The 23,092-nt window shown below is 33.2% G+C and overlaps 1 protein-coding gene across 1 annotated transcript; it reads left to right on the plus strand.

Annotated features, from left to right (window-relative positions):
- The first annotated feature begins 1,104 nt into the window (after positions 1 to 1,104).
- On the plus strand, positions 1,105 to 23,092 carry LOC140442637 (odorant receptor 67c-like). The gene is made up of 5 exons (XM_072533642.1): positions 1,105 to 1,307; positions 9,197 to 9,335; positions 15,423 to 15,624; positions 16,565 to 16,720; positions 22,983 to 23,092. Exons 1-5 carry the CDS (start codon positions 1,238 to 1,240, stop codon positions 23,034 to 23,036), a joined length of 621 nt encoding a protein of 206 aa, XP_072389743.1. The 5' UTR covers positions 1,105 to 1,237; the 3' UTR covers positions 23,037 to 23,092.

Genomic DNA, 23,092 nt, shown 5'->3' on the forward strand with positions numbered 1-23,092 from the left:
AAATATGTTACACAAAATTTAACTTAATTAATTGTTACAAATGTTTTATTGTTCACAAATTGTAATTAATTGTTACAATGATTGATTATTACAAATGTTAAATTTAATATTATTACAAATGTTACAGGAATGTCGCTAATAACCTTCGGGTGGATGCGACTTTATTTCTTTAAATAAAAAAAAAAAAAAAAAAAAAAAATATTGTTGAGTTGCGGGTCCTGGGACGACTTTACTTGTAAGATAGTTCATTCGATTACATGAAATCCACTTTAACTTCAGAATATCCGTCAGAAAAAAATCATAGCATCTAATTCGTCTTTAAAAAGACAAACACATGCCATGGTGACAGTAAAATTCTCCTGATAGTGATTCCATAGTAAATTATGAGGGAAAACCAGGAAAAAAACCTCTTAATACTATCCCGACATGATAAGTATTTGGTCGTGCATTTAGTTTACTTTCAATAAACACCAAATTCTGATTTTATATGTTTGTTATTTAAAAAACATAAGTGATGTATCCTCCATATGTGATATCATGAAACTAGCTTGTCTGTCAACACGGAACAGAATAGTCTGCCGGACAAAAAGAGAGATGGCGAATATTTATTCTACGGGACAGAAAGAGAGAGAAAAAGATAAAGACAGAGGAAGAAAAGAAAAAACAGCGGGCGCCAACTACTTTTAAAATAAGAAATAGTAAAAATTAAACTGAAGATAAAGAAATTAATAAATTAATAAAGAAATTAAAATGAAATAATTATTTAAATATAAATTAATAGAGATGTGACGTTTATAACGTTACACTTTGATTTTTAATAGTAAATGTTTGTTTTTAAATATTTCCAATTTTATATTTAATTGGAAAACATTTTTAAGAAACGATACTAAACGCTGAAGATAAAACAAAATTTTGCCTTTTATTTTAATAAACTCTCTGCTGGATACACTGAGTTCATGGGATTCCCGCTCAATCATTTTTCAATCTATAAAAGTTTAGAAATAAATATAGCTACATTTACAAACTGTTTGTGCTTTAATATTAAATGGAATTTTTAGTATTTTTTGTGTATTTCTGCGTTGGAACTATTATATATGGTGCAGTTCCTATATTAGAATTAAAAGCTTGCAACGAGCAGCGGATATCCGATGAATATCGAAGACATGATCCTTGCGGCGTACCTTTAAGAACGTGGAGTCCTCTAGACGCCACAGATCCATTTAATTTTTTCGTTCTAATGGCTATTAATACACCTTCTTGGATTATGATTGTGGCTGTTATAATGTCGATCACTTTATTGCTAGTTGGTAAGAAAAAATTTATTATTTTTAATGCACATATTCGTAACAATTTTTTACAAAAATGTCTGGAAACCCCCAATTATCTATTCAATGGATAATCTGAATTATACAAAAACAGGGACACAACTTTTTTGCAGTGTGAAGTTTTGAAATGTGATATTTGTGACGTTGCCAGATTTACTATTTTTCTCATATTGTTATTCACTTTGGTTTTTTTTTTAAATACAACACCCTGTATATTGTACCTATGTTAAAATCTCTACTTCAATACTAGTTTAACCATATACAACACTTTTAATTTTATGTAGCCAGAACATTTTACAAAGATAAAACAAAAGCCTAGAAATACCTAATCGTCTCAATAAATTTGTCGATTTTAACATGTACAACTAAATTTAAACATACTAATTAAAAGTTAATTACATTGCTCAAATAATTTCCACCTAATCAAGTGTTAAAAATGTCCTTCGTTGTTAATTTGACAGTATCCTAAACGATGGTAGAAGGCATCAATTACACTTCTCCATGTTTTTCTAGAAATTAATATGGATTCATCAATGGTTATTTGTCTTAACTGTGCAACACTTGTTGGTCTAGTTTTGTAGCATTTCAAATCACCTTGTATAAGTTAAAACATCAAAAAAGTATTTTCAATCTTTTTGCATCGCTGGAGTTGATGATAAACACATTTTAAAGTTTGTTTATATATCACAGATGCATATTTCTTTGGTATTCTTTGATCGAGAGCCACTTACAATAGATGGTTAGAAACTTATAATAGATGGTCTAGAAAGGAGATGGAATAGAAACACCAACCAGATGGAGGACCATCATGGAGGTAGTTCAAAAAACTAGCAAGGGATGAGAGGATGCATTATTCGTTGACGGACGAGGCAAAGAAACAGGAAATGACTGCAGATAAACCCGTGTACAACAAAAGTAAAATAAAGAAAGATAGACAAGAAAACAAAAATAAAAGACGAAGACGAAGAACAAAAAAAAATAAAGAGTTGAAAATAAGCACATGGAACATAAGAACTATGCTAGCTGCAGGAAAAATGCTAGAAACAGGAAAAGAACTCAAAAAGTATAAAATAAATATTGCAGCACTGCAAGAATTATTCTGAGAGGGATAGGGACAGATTGATAAACAAGACTTTACAATGTTATATTCAGGAGGAAAGAAGCAAGGGCAAAGAGGCGTGGGATTCATAATACTAAGGCACCTAAGAGAGAAAATTATAAATTTCAAGCCAATATGCGAAAGGATGGCCTATGTTAGAGTCAACAGCAAACCATTTAATATATCAGTCTTGAATTTATACGCCCCCACAGAAACAAGCAATGCAGATGAAAAAGAAATCTTTTATGATAGGGTCGAGGAGATAGAAAAAATACCCAAAGAAGATGTCATATTTGTACTAGGAGACCTCAACGCCCAGATTGGAAAAGAGGACTTTTTACAACAAATTGCAGAAAAGCATACAATACACGAAAACACGAATGACAATGGGCAAAGACTATGTATCCTAGCAACAAAAACAAATTTGTTAATAAGCTCAACAAAATTTGAACACCCTAAAATACATAAGGTAACATGGAGCTCACCAGATCAGAAAACATATAGTCAAATTGATCACATAATAATTAATAAACGAAAACAATCGTCAATAAAAAATGTAAGAACGTTCAGAGGTACGTGTGCAGATTCAGACCACTACATGGTCACAGCCACTATATGACAAAAAGTTAAAATTGAAACAAAACAAAAAAACCAACATAAAAAGTGGAATGTCAATAAAATGAGTAATGAAGAAGTAAGAAAAAAATATAAAGAGGCAGTAACAGTTCAAATAAACGAGAAATATAAAGCAGAAGATATAAACACAGAATGGGAGACATCAAAAAATCAATAGAAGAAGGTGCAAATATGCAGATAGGTAAAAGTCAGGCTAAAACAAAAAATGGATGGTATAACCAAGAATGTAGAGAAATAACAGGAAAAAAGTGCAAGTCAGAAATAAGTGGCTAAGAACAGATACAGAGGAAGACAGAGAAGAATATGAAAAATTAAGAAGGAATGCTAAGAAAGTGATAAGGCAAAATAAAAGAAGATGGGCAGACAAAAAAATGCAGGATATTGAGGAGGAAAGAACAAACAGAAATACAAAAAGTTTTTACAAAAAGATTAAAGAACAAAACAAAAAATACAAGGGCAAAACAAACGGAATAAAAAATAGAGAGGGAATAGTGATAATAGAGGACCAAGAATACAAGCAAGTATGGAGAGATTACTGCAGAAAGCTCTTGACGGAGGAAACAACAGAAGAAGAAATGCATAACGAGGAAGAAACGGTGCACGAAGAAGAAGCAGATGAAGTAGATAAAGTAGACATCGAAATTTCAAAAGAACCAACATTAGAGGAATTGGATGAAGTAATACAGAAAAGCAAAAATGGAAAAGGTAAAGATGGAATTAATATGGAACTAATAAAATACGGGGGAAGGGAACTAAGAGGAAAAATACTGGCACTATTGAAAAATACATGGAAAGAAGAGAAAATGCCAGGGGACTGGGAGGTAGGGCAGATCATAACAGTACATAAAAAGGGAGACCAACAAATCTGTGAAAATTATAGAGGAATAACGTTACTAAATACAACATATAAAATATTGACATCAATAATAAAAAACAGGTTATCAAAGATCACAAAGAAAACAGTAGGACAATACCAATGTGGATTCACAGAAGGAGGATCTACAATAGATGCAATACACACAATAAAACAAATAATGGAAAAAGCAAACGAGTATAAATTAGAATTGAAAATGGTTTTCATAGACTTCAAACAGGCATTTGATTCAATTAAAAGGAACGGATTAATGATAGCACTTAAAAAATTAAAAATTCCACATAAACTCATAAAATTAATAGAAATGACAATGAGAACTACAAAAATAAGCATACAGACACAAAGAGGAGAGACAGAGGAATTCAGTATAAATAAAGGGATCAAACAAGGAGATGCCTTATCAACAACGCTCTTTAATCTAGCATTAGAATATGTACTACGAAATATAAATAAAGGAAATCTCAGAACAAGAGGTAGTCAAATAATTGCATATGCAGACGATATTGCTATTATTGCAAAGAACAGAAAAATAATGAAAGAAATGCTAGAAGAAATAAGAGAGAAAAGAGTAGTAATGGGGCTAAGATTAAATCAAGAAAAGACAAAAATATTAAGATTAGGGAAAAAACTAATGAAAGAAAAAATCAAAATAGGAAGTTCTGAGTTTGAAGAAGTAGAATACTTCAAATACCTAGGAGTTACAATAAGTAAATCAGGAGAAAGGAAATCCGAAATAAAAGAAAAAATATTAGCAGCGAATAAAGCTTATTTTGCAAACAAAAGATTACTTAAAAGCAAAACACTGATTAAAAAAAGTAAGATGAGCATTTATAACACCATAATTAGGCCAATATTATTATATGCAGAAGAAACAAAGACGATGGTTAAAAAAGATGAAGAAGACTTAAGAATAGCAGAGAGAAAGATTATGAGAACCATACTAGGGTTCTCATATATAATCATATAATTCATTCAAATTAAGGAAGAACTTCAGGAAGACATCGTAACTAAAATAAAGCAATGCAGAGTTAGATGGTTAGGTCACATTTGGCGAGCAGGCGATGAGGCAGTGAGATACGCAATGATAGAATGGAATCCAGGAGGAAGAAAGAGAAGGGGAAGACCGAGATCAAAGTGGTTGCAAGAAGTTGAAGAAGACCTCCAAAGGGCAGGAGTCAGAGAATGGAGAGGAAGAACTAGAGACAGGAAAAAATGGAGATATATTGTCAAGAAGATGATAAGATAAACAAAAAAAACTGATCCACTTAAGAAATAGGATCTAGAAAGCATTTGCGGTTTAACCCCACACTGGGGTGTATAGCCATTATATATATATATATATATATATATATATATATATATATATATATATATATATATATATATATATATATATATAATCAAGTATTAAAAATGTCCTTCGTTGTTAATTTGACAGTATCCTAAACAATGGTAGAAGGCATCAATTACACTTCTCCATATTTTTCTAGAAATTAATATGGATTCATCAATGATTATTTGTCTTAACTGTGCAACACTTGTTGGTCTAATTTTGTAGCATTTTAAATCTCCTTGTATAAGTTAAAACACCAAAAAAGTATTTTCAATCTTTTTGCATCTCTGGAGTTGATAATAAACACATTTTAAAGTTTGTTTATATCACAGATGCATATTTCTTCGGTATTCTTTGATCGAGAGCCACTTTAGAATATTATGCATAAATAGAAATTTAACCGTTTATACACTTTATTTATACCGAGTTGGGTAAAAGATTATATCATTAGATTAGTCTCGGTAAGGCCGGCGGCTGTTAAAGCCGTTTAGTTTTATTGGAGTCCGAATTTTTCTTCAAATTCGTAATATTTTTGTTTTTCGCCTTTTTTTATGGGAAAATGTGTAGTATTGTGGCAGTTAATTGTGCAGTAAGTGAAGTTAAGGAAGCTTAAAAGAGATTTTGTTGAGACAAGACGCGGCGAGTGTCGGCGTTAAGAAGCCGGAAATATGTTGAAAAAAGTGAATTATACTCAATGTAATGTGTCAGTTTTGAAAGAGTAATCACTGTTTCTACATTTCTAAGTATCTAAGAGATTTGTGGCGTTTACAAAAACTTTGAATAATACCCACATGGTTGTCATAAAAGGCTATTTCGCAGTTGATGCATTGTTTGTGTGACAGAGAATCTACATCCAGTTCTAACCCCAGAAATTTCAAAAGAAAGAAATTAACATTTAGTGAAATACCATTTACCATTTTATAGTTAAACTTTTTCCATGTAAAAATAAACAATTTTTCATTTGTAACATTATAACATTTTTGTAAATTATAACCACATAAATTTTAATTGTGATTGCACAAGACCAAGACGACTTCAACTACATGATGAATAAACTACAAGAAGAATATACCAAGGCTGGCCTAGATATTAACCTCGCGAAAACAGAGTACCTATCTACAAGTAAAGAAGACATAGAAGATCTACAGATTGATGACAACGTAACAATCAAAGGAAAGGATAAATTCGTATACTTGGGGTTTATAATTACGAAAAAGGCAACAACAGAGGAAGAAATTACACAAAGATTAGGACAAACAAGAACAGCAATCTGACAACTTAACTCAGTATGGTGGGATAGACACCTAAATATGAAGACAAAAACACAGATTTATAAAACCTAATAGAGAATTTAATCTAGAAACATATTTGTGCTTCGTCGACTACTCGAAAGTGTTCGATAATGTAAAGTGGCATAAAATGTGGGGAATACTGAGAGAAATGGGTATCTACATCTAATAAACGCACTGAAACAACTGTATATCAACAACACAGCAAACGTAAGTGTCAACAACATATACTCCGATAATTTTAAACTAAAAGCCGGTGTTCGTCAAGGATGTATTATATCTCCCACGTTATTCAATATATACAGCGAGCACATCCTCCTTGACGGCAAGGAGGAATATCAGTCGGAGGCCAAAAAATCAGCAATCTCCGCTATGCTGACAAGACTTAGTCCGCTATGATTAGTATGACTAGTACTAGCATCATCAACAAATGACCTTGAATGCATCATGAAGAGATTAGATACTATTAGCCGTGACTTAAAATTAATGTACAGGAGACCAAGGTAATGATAATCGATGGAATTAGAAATAACCAGCCGGAAATACGAAACGTAGCAGGGTTTGAAGTGGTAAGCCGTTTCAATTACTAAGGTTCTGTTATCACTAACAATGGTGGATGCGAAGAAGAGATACGTCGACGTCTTACAATGGCCAGATCAACAACGGCCAAACTTACTAAAATCTGGAAAGATATGGATATAACCAGGAACACGAAACTGCGCCTAGTACGGACGCTTATCTTTCCTATCGCTACCTATGCGTCAGAAACTTGGACCATTAAAAAGTCCGACTCACAACGTATAATGGCCTTTGACATGTGGGTATATCGTAGAATGATACACATATCCTGGACAGCACGTTGCACAAATGTCTCAATATTGACAGAACTTGATATCAATACTAGGCTTACCACAATCATCAACCAAAATATATTGAGGTACTTTGAACACATTACCAGACGAATGGAAGACATGGAGAGGTTGGTGGTTGAAGGCAAGGTAGATGGTAAAAGAACCCGAGGAAGATCGCCACTTGGATGGTCAGACCAAATAAAGTGTGCTACCGGTTACTCCCTGCCCAAGGCAGCACACCGCGCCCAGGAGAGAGAAGAATGGATAGCAACCATTCGTCAAATACTATAACGTCACCACATCCTTACGAAGAATAAAGAATAGAGGAGGAGAAGGAGTTCTGCTTAGAGTAAACAATAAGAACATCCAAAAGGTCCCCAAGTTCAGATATCTCGGCAGTTGGATAGCTGAAGATCTAGATCCAGACATAGAGATACGTAGCAGGATTGAGCAAGCCAGAATAGCATTTACTAAGATGAGAACCTTGCTAAGCAACAGCAGCCTTAACTTAACGCTTCGATATCGCTTAGTAAATTGTTACATTTACTCCACACTGCTATATGGTGTAGAAACCTGGACCATAAAGGCCAATGTGATGAACCGATTGGAGGCCTTTGAAATGTGGGTATTTAGAAGACTACTTAAAATTCCCTGGACAGATCACACAACAAATGTCGAAGTATTAAATTGAATGAGCAGAGAACGAGAATGGCTGCCAATAATAAAAAGAAGAGAAACTGCTTATCTGGGTCATATATTTCGAAATTCCAAGTACCAGTTCTTAAAGCTTATTATGGAAGGGAAGATAGAAGGAAAACGGGGCATCGGAAGAAAGAAATACTCACGGCTTAAAAATATAAGAAATTGGACAATCCTCGATGCCCATGCACTCTTTAGAGCCACACAAGACCGAGAGGAGTATGCCAGAATTGTCGCCAACATCCACTAATTGGATAGGGCACCATAAGAAGAAGATTGTTCTGCTGCTAATCGAGGCTTATTTGAACATTTTTTGTAAATACATTTATTTTAAATAAAATACGTTTATTTAAAATATTTTTTATTTTTGTAGAATTTTTACTTTATTTTAGAAAGTACGAGATTGTTTTTTAAATAAGATTTTCACGTTTTAGTTTAAACACCTCTAATAAAGACTGATATAAATGTTTAGTGATTCAAAGAAAACGATATCTGCATAATTTTAAATTTTAATATTTAATTATTGCAAAAAACCCCATGAGGCATTCGAACCCTGAGCGTACGGTATTCTTACCACTAAACCACTAAGTTTCCATAATTCTTTATTGACAAGGGTGTATGCGACGTCTCAAAAAATAGCAGAAATTATTCTTGATAAATAATTTAGTTTTGGATTAAAAAATTACTACTAATTAAACTGTTTTTACTTACATTTGCTTTTTTGCTTTCGATCAGCTTTTACCTTATGCGAAATTAAAAAAAAAATGTAAATATTCGACGTCATACGTATTATATATTATGACTGAATTTTTAATTTACAATGTATTATGTTTTCCATCTTTTGCGTTACTTTGCTTGTTCTTAACGCAGTCATCACTATAAATGAAAAAAATATTAGCTCAAGAGTTAATTTTATTAAGAGTAGAAATTGACTTGGTTTAGAGGACGTTGCATTTTTGATGAAGTTGATAGAATATCTACCTAGTACAGGAAGTTTTACCTTTTTAGTTCATTATAAGTAGTAAGAGTTTAAATTTGAAGCAAAATTAAATATGTAAGTTATACTATATAAAATAATTTTTCTTTTTAGGATTTCTTATCCATATAAATGCTCAACTTCAATATTTACAATCAAATATTCTTCATATGTTTGACGATACTCACAACTATCTGAACATTTGGGAAAGCAGAGTGCGATTCTGTACCAAATACCACATAGAAATAATTAGGTAAATTTAATTTATATGCTACTACATTAAAGTAATTAAAAAAATATCTTTAACGTTTATAAAAATATCGGGTGTTTAGTTGTAATTTTTCAATTTTAACCCTTTTGGAGACTTTTTTTTTGAAGACGGATTTGCTTTTACTCATATGGTAACGATAGACAACTAGTGGCTACGAATCAAACTCGGAGCTCTCTTGCAGGACTTCACACTCGAAGAAATAGCTAAATGCACAAATAGATATCTTGCAATGGTTAGAGCTCGATATACAAAAGGTATATCGAATATATCACAAACTGGACATAGACGTTAATGATACACAATTTGGTTTTCCCAAAGGCCTAGGAACGCGTGAAGCTCTTTTTTCACTTAATATACTAATACAAAGATGCCTAGACGTCAATCAAGATATATACGTATGTTTTATTGACTATAATAAAGCATTCGATAAAGTACGACATAAACAATTAATGAATGTCCTGAAATCAAAGAAGATTGACTACAACGACCTCAGGATCATATCAAATTTATACTACAAACAGCGAGCAAAATTACGTGTTAACGAACAGCTGTCAGAAGAAATTAAAATAAGATGTGGAGTGAGACAGGGATGCGTATTGTCGCCAATTCTTTTTAATGCCTACTCCGAAGAGATCCTGAAAAACGCTCTTGAGGGTGAAACAGCTGGAATAAAGGTAAATGGAGTTCCCATTAACAACATTAGATATGCGGACGACGCTGTGATCTTAGCCGAAAATATTGAAGATCTTCAGAGACTGGTGACCAGAATAGCGGAGTATGGAAAAGAGTATGGTCTAATAATGAATGTCAAGAAGACGAAATTTATGAGAATATCGAAAACTCAAAGAAATAATGAGAATCTTCTAATAAACGGAACCAACGTCGAACAAGTGGACAAATATGCATATCTGGGAACAATGATTAACTCCACAAATGATTATACTCAGGAGATCAAAATCAGAATAGAAAAGGCTAGAGCAAATTTCAACAAAATGAGAGAGTGCTATGTACAAGGGATTTAAAATTGGAACTAAGAGTTAGGTTGGCGAGGAGCTATGTTTTTTCGACATTAATTTTATGGAATGGAATCTTGGACCTTGCATGCGACATCAATGAAAAAACTGGAATCATTCGAGCTGTGGGTATGGGTGTGGTAAGTATAGAAGAATTCTGAAAATATCGTGAACAGAACACATCACAAACAAAGAGGTTCTGAGAAGGATGAATAAAGAAATAGAAATTTTAAATATAATCAAAACAAGAAAATTGGAATATCTCGGACATATTACACATAGAGAGAAATACACCTTGCTCCAACTGATTATGCAGGGAAAGATCCAAGGAAAGAGAAGCAGAGGGAGGCGTAGAATGTCAAGGCTGCGCAACCTGAGAGAGTGGTATGGATGTACATGAAATGAACTTTTCAGAGCAGCCGTCACAAAAGTCCGAATAGCTATGAAGATTGCCGACCTCCGCCGCGAAGATGGCACTTGAAAAAGAAGATAGAAAAGGTCGAGATGTGGGGGATACAATACAACGTACACACGTGGTGAAAATCAAGGGTGTGTTAAATCTCTTGTATTTGGCAGGCATTCTGCGTTCATCTCATATACATTTAAAGTACTTATGCATGCAAGATGGTACAGAAGAGGAATTTTTTCCAATTTACCATGGCAATCAATCGTTTTAAGCTTCTATTAAGGGGTTTACAATTTAATAATGTGGATGACGGAGAGTTTAGGGAAAAGTTTGTTAAATTGGCTTCCTGTATTAACAATTTTAATGATTTTGTTTATATATATATATATATATAGAATGAACTGCGACGCTTCTGAATTTGTAACGATTAATGAAATACTAAACTAAATCCTTTTTGTGCAAATAATTTGGAAGTTTACGTTGGTTTTCAATTAGACAACAGCTCTTCTTTTGTCATAAAAAGGTTGATTTAGCCAATTTCTGGAACAGGAAGAAATGTTACATGCGATAATTGATTCATGTCAATACTTTTTGCACTCGAGTTACTCTAAAACCACACTTTAACTTTGGTAGAGACTCTTGGGAAAAATAAACGTGAAATTTCTGAATTTTTCTTAGCAAAAATGAAGAAACGAGAAATTAATTCTATTTAAAAAAAAAATTAATAAAATCCTTTATAAAAAGGTATATAAAAACCCAGTCGGGCTATGTTAAATAGACAAAACGTTTTCGGAATAAGTATTCCATCATCAGTGTCCTAAAAAAAGTATTTAACCACTTAATTAAAAAGAACATGAAATAATTTAAATTTTGACTAAGGTTAATGTAAAATGTGGTTAATACTTACAGGTTAATACATGAATGTAGCCACTAAATATGGAGGTAAAAACCCTTTAAGAATTACTAAATGAAATTTAGTTTACATTATGTCTTGTTTAAAATTAAGATGGTAAAGTTACCGTTGGATTGGTAACATGGCGACATATGACTCTACATTAAGTTGCAAGTCCTGAGACGGTATGTCTACGAGGACTTTATTAAAGCAACTAATTGAAGTGACAATCTTGACAGGTTATGACGGAAGTTGTAACAGAGCAGTCAGTGTAACTGTATGTGTCTATTTAAGACAGAAGCCAACGTTATTTAAAATTGTGAAAGTTGAAATAAAAATAAAAAATTATAACAGTATCAACCATCAATGTTGTTGTTTTAAATTATGTATGTGAGATGAAATTGTGGTGAGAAAATTATGTGATTATAGTTTGGCAACTAACTATACAAGTGTCAAGTGGTGTGGTGAAAAAGATTCTAATATAAGGCCCTTTATGTTTCAATAACATTTGGTACCTGGAAAATGAAAACTAGACACAGGTGGAAAGTTGGGTTCTTGAAAAAGTATAGGAATTAATATATTTAACTTTACAACACAACTTTACCATCTTAATTTTAAACAAGACATAATGTAAACTAAATTTCATTTAGTAATTCTTAAAGGGTTTTTACCTTCATATTTAGTGGCTACATTCATATATTAACCTGTAAGTATTAACCACATTTTACATTAACCTTAGTCAAAATTTAAATTATTTCATGTTATTTTTAATTAAGTGGTTAAATACTTTTTTTAGGACACTGATGATGGAATACTTATTCCGAAAACGTTTTGTCTATTTAACATAGCCCGACTGGGTTTTTATAAACCTTTTTAAAAAGGATTTTATTAAAATTTTTTTAATATATGGTATACAGCCAACTACAAGAACTTAGTTTCCTTGTGAATTCTATTTAAGTATATTTGACTTTTCTAAAGACATGAAATTAATGTCATACAAACCCAAGTCAAATAAAATAATGCTAATGGTCTCAAATTATATAGTACTAAAAGCTGAGGATTTAGGAATGACAAGAGAAATGGCACAGAAACTCGTTGGGACTACAGAAAATGTAGGTTTAAATATAACTATCTCATAAACAAATATGTATAATACTAAATTTGGTAACCAACCAGAACATCAGTATTGGTGGGCAAGAGGTAGAACTCGGAGATAAATATAAATACCTAGGACATGAAATTATAACTGGCAGGGATAATCAGACCCATGAACAGAAGCGAAGAATCGATTTTGGGTGAGCAGTATATGAAAAACTGTGACAATATTTTAAAACTGAGCTATCCACATGCCTGAAAAGAAAAGTATTTGATTAATACTTCTTCCCAGTGTTGACACACAGAGAAGAATGGAGCGATCCATGTTAGGAATAACTTGCAAGACAAAACAAAAAACGAAAAGGTCAGCAAAAGAACCAACTTGACTGACGTCATCGAAAGGATAGCCAGACTAAAATAGAGATGCGCAGGACGAAGGGGCGATGGACAAAGAGGTTATTGGAATGGAGACCAAGGGAAGTTAAGATAAGCGTCGGTCGACCACCTACACGATGGGCTGACATTTTAAGAAGATTAAATAAAAACTCTAGGAGAGTGATACAATATAGGAGGGGTTGGAAACACGAGAAAGAGGCCTATGTTCAGCAGTGGACAATTGAGGCTGGGTAATAGTGAATGCTATCAACAATGCATTATATAGATAAGATCGACAAAAACACAGGTGGTAAGTACAAACTTGCTATGATAACATTTTACAACAGCACCAAGGGATGAGTGGACGTAGTGGACAAAATAAGGGAAAATTATTTAGTGTCTTAAAAAAAATGTAGGTGACCTCTTACAATGTTCTTTTTCATGCTAAATATTGCAGGTCTAAATAGTCAAATAATATATCAACAAAATACTGATGCCTACATGGCACACCAGATATATTTGAAAATTCTAGAAAGAACTAATACGTGACCATTTTGAATGTAGACAAAAAATTGTTACTCTTTAAAATGTGGGGACCGGATTTTAAAGTGGTTAGCTTTTCTCCTTTCCTTATAACCTCTAGACTCACAACTATGTTACAATTGATCTTGTTGAGTTCAATTTCTATTAAGATGAATTTTTTCTCTGATAGCGGGGTTCTTGCATTGAAAGTTGCAATTTTGAGTGATATACATATATCTATTAGATGGTTTTATCAAATATGTCAGATGATGATGATGATGATTTTATCATCATCATCATCTAACCTACTGCGTCCAAAGTTAAACATAGGCCTCCCTTAATTTCTTCCACTTCTGTCGGTCTTAAGCTTACTGCAGCCAATTTCCAGTGGTTCTTGTGACGTTGTCTGTCCATTGTGTAGGTAGTCTACCTCTGCTTCTTCTATCAGCTTCTGGCCTACACAGTGTAGTTTTTTAAATTAAATTTATTCTAACCACATAGCTCGCCCAGGTGCCTGTCCGTTTCGAACGTTGGCGATCATCCTGGCTATGATGACTTTGTTGGTTGCTATACGAAATAGCTGTGCTGAGGTCTTTCTATACCATGCTCTCAGGTTAGCAAGCCAGGATATTCTTCTTCGTCCTGGGGTCCCTTTTCCTTCAATTTTACCTTGCAAAATGCATTGAAGTAGCTCGTATCTGCCTTGATTTCTCATTATATGTCCCAAGTACTGTAGCTCTTCACGATGTTGACGAAATCCGCAGTTGTGTTCATCCTCCGCAGTACTTCTTCATTGGTGACTTTGTCTGTCCATGGTATCTTCAGGATCCTTCTGTATGACCATAGCTCAAAAGCCTGAAGTTTTGATAGAGTTTTGGCCTTCAATGTCCACGTTTCTACTCCGTACAGAAGCACTGAGTACACATAACATTTAAGGAGCCTTATTTTTGTGTATAGGGTGAGGTCATGGCTCTTGAACACAGAACTCATTTCCAATTCAGCCATACTATGCACTCTATGGCATCTGTGACGCCTATTCTTCTTATTTCTTCTTTATAACTCTGTCTCTGAGAGTCAGTCCAAGTAGCGAGCGTTCCATTCGTCTTTGGCCTATTCTGTATTTGATTGCTGTAGCTTGGGCGACGAAAAGTGTTTTACCACTGCAAGTTATGACTGGACACAGACATTGGTTCAACGCCTTCTTTCTCAACTAATTTGACATGCTGCTCTTCTTGAAGATATTGAACGCTCCATTGAGCTCCATTAAGTTCTTTTTGATTTTTTCATGACCTAAGTATTTATATTCATGAACTAATCCTGTTTTGTTAGACTTGAATTTTAGATTTTCGCTTGGTACCACATTATTTTGTCATGTATTGTGTCTTTCCAAAATTTATGTTCAAACCAACTTCCTTACAGGCAGCATCTAACTCAGTAAGCATAGTTCCAATCTCTTCTAAGTTATCTGTTATCAGAACAATGTTGTCCGTAAATCGTAGGTATGAGACCATTTCACCGTCGACATTGATTTCTTTTGGCATCCAATTTTTTCAAAAGCATGTTTCAAAACTACTGTAAAAAGTTTGGGAGATAATGTGTCTTCTTGCTTGATTCCTCTTTTAATTTTTACACATTGTGTATCTTTGTGTAATCTGTGAAGTGTGTGGAGAGTTTGTCAGCGACTTAAAGGGTGGATTAGTAATTTACTTTTGTTTTCCACATTTTTAATTTTTAACAACCGACTAATAATAATATAAATTTTTTAGATACACCAGGGAAGTATTTGGACACTTCGATCTTTTACTTATAGTCCATGTGTCGCTTACCTCTGTCATAATGGGGGTATTGTGCTTTCAAATGGTTTTTGAAGAAAATATATCTGATAAATTAAGATATTTTCTTCATTTAGGTGGATGGGTAGCAATGTTGTTTTTAACTTGTTATTATGGGCAACTTATTCTTACACAGGTAACTATTATTAAATTTATAAATAATTTATTTTTTTTATCTCTTTTTCTTGTAGCTTCGTGTAGTATATACTGAGTTACAATATGCTTCATAGAAATAGTTGTTTGGCAATTTTCACACATTGGTAACACAGCTCGCGTAAAGACGTGTTTATGGGTTAAGTTGCTGTGTTACTGTACACTTTAGATTTCAAATCAAATGTAAATGGAATCCTGGATAAAGAATGTTAGGCACATCAATTGATCTGCTTCTTCATTTCCTTTTATATCGTAATACGGTGATCTGTAAGGCGATTGGATTATTGGTATATAAATGTTTGATAGTGTAAAGCGAGCTAAGCGAATCAGTAATTATGAGAGACGGAAACTGTTTCGACCCTTTTATATGGATAACTGCTTTTAGTATTAACACAACTCTGCAGTGTATGATGAAGTAATGGGTTTGAATTTAAATTTTAAGGATGTATTTAGTGTGAGAATGCTTGCACCAATACCGTCTGATGATTTGGATGCGTCAGTGTATATCTCATATCTTTATATTACTCACAAATAAGTATAAATAAGAATACTTCAGGACACACGCGAGTGCGTGATTAGGCTATGGAGAGAGAAAACGGACCACTAGTGCCGATCACGCGCTAGCGCGTGATGTAAAAGAATTTGACAGAATTATGAAAATCTTTAAGATAATGATAGTAATAGCTTAAAAACACAATATTAAGAAATAATAACTGTTTTAAATTTCATAAAACAAAATGGCGCCTAGCCGAGTTCCATCCGCTTCGATAGGCAGCGAATGTGTTAAGAAGAGGCCGTATTGCTTTAGACCAGGTTAACGAAAATACCTGGTTGTTCCTTTTTATTCATAACATTAGTTTATTATTATACTTTTCTCGTAGTTAAACTTTGATAAAATAATATTAATAGAGTATATTTTCCAGAGCGAATTGATTGGAAATGCAGTATACAATTCTAAGTGGTATAACTGTCCTTCATCCTTACAGAAGTCAGTTTTGCTTATGATACTTCGTTCTCAAAGGCCATTGAAATTAAGTGCTGCTTCTATCAGTACACTTTCTTTACAGACATTCCTATCGGTAATGTATTCGTTTTTTTTATTTAATTTATAAACAAAATGCATACTTTTATTATTACATTTGTAGTTATTGTTACTTAACGAATTAGTAAAGATAAACTGATTAGATAAACTGATAAAAAAGAAAATAAGAGAAGCTAGAGAAAGATGGCTAAGTGAGCAATGCCAGGAGTTGGAACAACTGGAGCGCAAATATGACTTTTTTAATGTACACAAAAAGATTAAAGAAATGACAGGAAGGAGAAGAACAACACAGACAGGACAGATCAAAGATACAGATGGTTTACTCATAACAGATTTACAACAAAAAATGAATCGATGGACAGAATACATATCACAACTTTTTGATGACAAAGATAGACAAGAAATCTCAAACGAATATACAGATGATACAGGGCCTGATATAATCAGAGAAGAAATAGATTATGCAATCAAACAAGCGAAAAGTGGTAAGGCCCCCGGTCCTGATAAAATTCCCGTAGAACTGCTCAAACTTATGGACGATGAATCTATTAAAATACTCCTAGATCTATTTAACACAATATATAGAACTGGAATAATACCTAGGGAATGGCTCCGTTCGACCTTTATACTACTGCCAAAATAGGCAAATAGAAATTCAAATCCGTCGAGGAGTCCGGCAGGGATGCATCTTGTCGCCACTTTTATTTAATCTGTATAGTGAAGCTATTTGTGAACAAGCACTCGAGGAAGAAGATCTTGGTCTGATAATAAATGGTGAGACGATCAACAATATAAGGTATGCTGACGATACGGTGCTCCTAACGGGAACGCTAGTAGAACTACAACATCTCGTTCAAAGTCTCAATATATACTGTAACAGTTACGGCTTGAAAATTAATTTGAAAAAAACTAAATTTATGGTAATCACGAAATCAAAGAACATCAGAGCTAATCTTGTAATAGACAATACAACGATTGAGCGTGTGTCCTGTTATAAATATCTAGGTGCTTGGATCACAGACGATACTGATCAAACAAAAGAGATTAGATGTAGAATAGAAATCGCTAGATCAGTCTTTAATAGAATGCGCAAACTCTTTTGCAATCGTGATATCAATATAAAGTTAAGAATACGAATGCTGCGGTGTTATGTCTTTTCTACCCTGTTGTATGGAGTAGAGGCCTGGACACTAAAACAGTTGACCACAAAAAACATCGAAGCTTTCGAGATGTGGTGCTATAGGCGCATTCTCAGAATATCATGGATGGACCGCGTCACTAACAAGCAAGTACTCCAAACTTTAGACAAAAGATGCGAAATTCTAAATGAGATAAAAACTAGAAAGATGGAATACTTGGGGCACATTGTGAGAGGTGAAAAGTACGAACTTTTAAGAAATATCATGCAGGGCAAAATTAAGGGCAAAAGAAGTGTGGGAAGCAGAAAAATATCGTGGCTTCGTAATCTACGTGAATGGTTCGGGTGTAGTTCGATTGAACTTTTTAGGCGCGCTGCTAACAAAGTCGCAGTGGCCAAGATGATTTCCAATCTCCGCTAGGAGTGGCACGAGAAGAAGAAGAAGAACGAATTAGTTATAGCCCTTGGCATGTATTTCGTAGTTTTGTTTATGTTTTATATATTTAGCTTTATATACATAGTATATGTATAATTTCAGTGTTCGCGAATCCCAACAAACCTGCTGTAGGGTGCATATCTATATTTTAGTTTAGGACTTGAATTATATTTGCACGTCATTTACTTAATAAACTCTACTACTATTTCACTTCAATAATAACGGTGTACGCAATATACTATCGTGTAAACGTATTATGTATTTATTGTAGATAATAAACATTAATACTGGTTAGCCGAAACTTTCCGATTTGTCTATATATCTGTAATGTGTTTGTATATATTTATACATATCATTAAACACGGGTAAAATAGTTTATTGTTCGAGAGAGATTCGTTAAACACCCATTTAGTTTTGTTTAATTAAACTAGGTCCAGCTAACGAATGAACTAGATATACACATTCGATTCGTAGATATTTAATGTTACTGCATGTGCTCAGCAGGATAAAACTAAGCGTGTTATGAAAATGTCTTTGCGTGAGGGCTAAACCAATAATTTGTGAAATGGTAAAGTTGCTGGTGTGAGCACATATTCATGAATGTTAGGGAAATAAGTCTTCCACTCACAATCCGTTATAGGTTTCATCAAAGTTGGAAAAAGAGAATGGGCTACCGGATTCGCTGTTTACAAACTTTTACAGCATCTTTAAGCCCTCAAGAAACTAAGACTAAAATTCATAATGTATATAAACAAATGTGTATATGAAAAAAGAAACGAACGATTATTTAAGTAGTACAGAGGACTTAATTAATGGTCAGTAGTAATGTAAAAAAAGTACCTAACCGTTACAAAGTAACGGGCATTTGTCCAATAACCAAAGTACCGATTCCTCATTGTTAGAAATACTCTGTACTTTTGGTACAGATAACCATGCTAGTAAACTATGCGAAATACCCGGATGTCGGTAATACAAAACAAAACAAATTCTTGGTCTATTGGCATGTCAGTAATCAGCACTTCGAAAGATCAACCGAGATGGCAACGCTGTGTAATGTAAAGACTAACGATGGAGTATGATTACATCGTTGGTAAAGACTAAAGCCGCCTGTCAAAATGGTCGGCGGTTTCTTTAATAATTTCACTATTTATTACTTTCAACTGTAATAAAAAGAAATCTTGACCTACTGTTTTTTAATATAAATTAAAAAAAAAATGGCAGAACGATGGTCCAGAAAAAGAATCTAATATTTCACTTTGTTAGTTTGCCACAACAAGATCCCATTTTCTATCTCCCGAAGTTATAAAAGGTCTCGAATTCATTCTTTATAAGACCAGTTGATAAATCTGAACTGATCCAAACAATGAATGGTATCAAAAGAAAATTTTTTTGTAGTACTCATGGACTATCCATAAAAATTTTCCTCCCACAAAATGTGTTGAAAGTCCTGGTCTCTGTCCTGGATTTATGTCCTTTCTCGTTGAAAACATTTAATCACAAAGTCAGTTCGGCTTTTTATCTAATAAATGTACCAGTGATGGTACGTTTTCTGTAGTACATGAGGTCTACCAAGCACTGTACAATAATCTTTACACTACCACTGTTTTTTTGTAAATATGCCAAAGCTTTTAATTGTGTAAATCACGACATTTTGATAAAAAACCTAAATTTCTACAGAATTAGAGGGATTTCTTTGAATGGGCTCTAATTTTACTTGGGAAATAATTAGTTAGAGCAAATAATACTGACTCTAGTCAAAAGCATTGTATATGGAGTACCGCAAGGTTCAGTATTGGGTCCTCTACTATTCCTTATCTTTTTAAATGACATTTTTAATTTTTCTTTTTGCTGATGATACCAATGTCACCTGGAGGAACTCTAATATTGCAACTCTTCATGCAAATATAACTTCTGATCTACTTAAAATAAAAACGTGGTCCAACTCTAATTTACTCTCTTTTAACGTGGATAATACAGTAGCATTGTCCTATAAAGGAGCTCTTCAACCTTTGCTTCTTAATAACAGCCTGATGAGTATCGTTGATTCTGTAAAATTTCTTGGTATTTCTAGAGACAGCAAACATACATGGTCCTTTCATATCGATTTGTTAAGTTAGAAACTGGCCACAGCCTGCTATGCAATAAGATCTATTTTGAGGGAAATCAATTTAGCATCTTCCAAAATAACATATTTTTTTTTGTTCGAGTCTCATCTTCGATACGGTCTTCCTTTTTGGGGTTCTAGTACAGTTGCCCAATTTGATGTTATTTTTAAATTACAAAAAAGAGCAATACGGTATCTTTGTGGCCTCAGTGAAATAACACATTGAAGAAGCTACTGTAAAAATACGAGATTTTAACGCTTCCCTCTTTATATATTTTAGAAACTGTTTGATTAATTCGTGAACATCTACATGATTCTTCAGCTAGATCTAATCATGACTACTCCACTAGAAATTTAATCATTGATGTGTATTTACCGATCCCGTCCACTGAGTTAGTGAAGAAATCAATATTATATTCGGCAAAAAATTATACAACCATCTCCTTTTACTTGGGACACCCTCCACCACTCCCAGTCTAGACCACGTCCACCAGTCACCAGTTTTATTAAAACGTAAAATATGAAATTCAAGAAATAAATATTTTAAATTAACTATTTATGTATTGTGTATTGTTATCGATTAGCATAGTAAAAAAACATTTCAATGCACCCTGAATAATGTTTTAACTTAATATCCAAGCATATAATAAAAAATGTATCTATTGTATATACAAAGTGAGGTATTAAAATCTTGAAATAAACTATAGGGCTGTTTTCGACAAAGTAGCGATAAGAGAACCAAAGGTTTTTCCTGTTGACCGTTCTTTTATTAAAACGTAGAATATGAAAATAAATCTGCAACATCTTTCCTTAAGCGAGAGCGCCCACCAAACTGGCGTGACATGTAACATGTCAGTGACATAGCACGAGCACGGCACTAGCATGGCAGGTAGCGCACACCAAAGTAGCATGACATTAAAAGGACTGATAGCAGGCTACTATCAGTAGCATAATATTTAAATTCAAAATATCGCCCGCTGAGGATCAAGTTATGCTAACGCTTTTAAACGTCAAAAATATGAACAAAACTCCCCCGCAACGTCAGTTTTGGGTACACCCTTATTGGAAATAGATACAAGGGCATAGTAAATTTATTGTATTGAAAGAATTAAAAAATTCCGGACTTGTATCATCATAGATACCTGAAAATTTCACAATTAATGAGACAAAACGAATATTAAATTCTGAACTGTCTTCCATATTTAAATTGTTTAACAAAAACACATGCAAAATGCAAGTAGCACGTGGCAAAAAGTAGAACAAGATCTATTTTTAACGCCGTGGCGTAGCAAGCTGCACGAAGTCATTGTCACTGTCATTGTGATGTGCGCTGAATAATCGTTTGCATTGGCTACATTTTAAGTAACATGCTAAAGTATATTCGTTTACCAAATTTCCATCAGTAAACATGAGCACGTGTTGATATTCGCCGTCTCATTCGCCAAGAGGCAATAAAATATAATTTATTACCGTAAGCGAGACAGATTCTCATGTTACAGATCCCAACTTGTGATTATTTTAAATTCTAATTGTATCGTGTTGATTTTTAAGTTATTATATTGTGTTATATTTATGTTATAGTTATTGTTAAGTTATTTACTGGTCGTGTTATTTTTTAGAGTTTAGTTTAATTGTGATATAATGATTAAATTTCAAGAAATTCTTACACTAACAGTTTCAAAAGTAAATATTTTTAAAAATCATATGATACATAGGTCGTACATCAGTACGACCCTGTTTGGCTTACACGTGGTTCTGTTGACGACTGGGAATTTGTAGAATGAATAGGGTTTAGACGCGCGCTACTTGCTACTTGCTACTACTTGCCATGCCAGTTTGGTGGGCGCTCTCCCTAGTTCCATATAGTAATGAAAGCCTCTTTACCTGAAAGAGCATATCATTCAGTAGAAGAGTTTCTTAACGAATAACTAAGAAATTGTAGCACCTTTATGTACAAGTAACTAAAGATTTTAATATATATTTGGGTATCACATGCAGCAACTTAAACTTATTAGTTCGTAAGATTTTATTATGCAATTTGCAATTTATTTAAATTTTGCAATGGTTTGTTTATTTTATTATTTTTAAGTTTGTGCTACTGACGATTTTTATAGTTAGTAAATTTTAAATTCTTATTGTTAGTTTTCTGACTTTTGTATATTGTTGCTTTGTCCATAAAATTGTACAATTTTCAGTGACGATAAAGCATATTTCTTTTCTATTCTATTATATTTAGCATTTAACAATTGTGGAATTTTGCAATCAGAGATAAGTCTAATGTGATTTCAGTACTTTCAATTTATGCTACAAAAAATTAATCTTCAAAACAATGTCGGGTCTCTATAAAACAATTTACTCTAGCAGTAGTAATATTTAAGCATATCAAGCCATTACGCTGTAAGAGGATTCGACCTGCCAACAGTCGCTATAACCTTTTATAATACGTCATAATTTAATAGTAAATTTTAGTAGGTACAGTACAAAAGTCATCAACACAAATCAACAAACAACAAATAAAATTTTTTAGTCTCTCCTGTAAAGTAATCTATCTTTAATTTAACTTGATGAGTAGGCTGTGAGATATATAATAAATAATAAGATATAATATTTCTTTGTTTTAGATAATCAAGGCAGCATACTCATTTTTTACTCTGCTTTTAACAATGTCCAAATAAAACTCAGACTGACTCAGTTGAAAGACATGCAGATTCCACGAAAAACTAACTTTATG

Source organism: Diabrotica undecimpunctata, chromosome 6 (genome assembly GCF_040954645.1).
Source record: "Diabrotica undecimpunctata isolate CICGRU chromosome 6, icDiaUnde3, whole genome shotgun sequence".
Classification (NCBI taxonomy): domain Eukaryota; kingdom Metazoa; phylum Arthropoda; class Insecta; order Coleoptera; family Chrysomelidae; genus Diabrotica; species Diabrotica undecimpunctata.

Coding starts and splice junctions, on each gene's coding strand:
- LOC140442637 (XM_072533642.1), top strand. CDS start 1,238: ATGGCTATTAATACACCTTCTTGGATTATGATTGTGGCTGTTATAATG. Junction 9,336..15,422: donor TACCACATAGAAATAATTAG/GTAAATTTAATT, acceptor TAAATTTTTTAG/ATACACCAGGGAAGTATTTG. Junction 16,721..22,982: donor CTTTACAGACATTCCTATCG/GTAATGTATTCG, acceptor TCTTTGTTTTAG/ATAATCAAGGCAGCATACTC.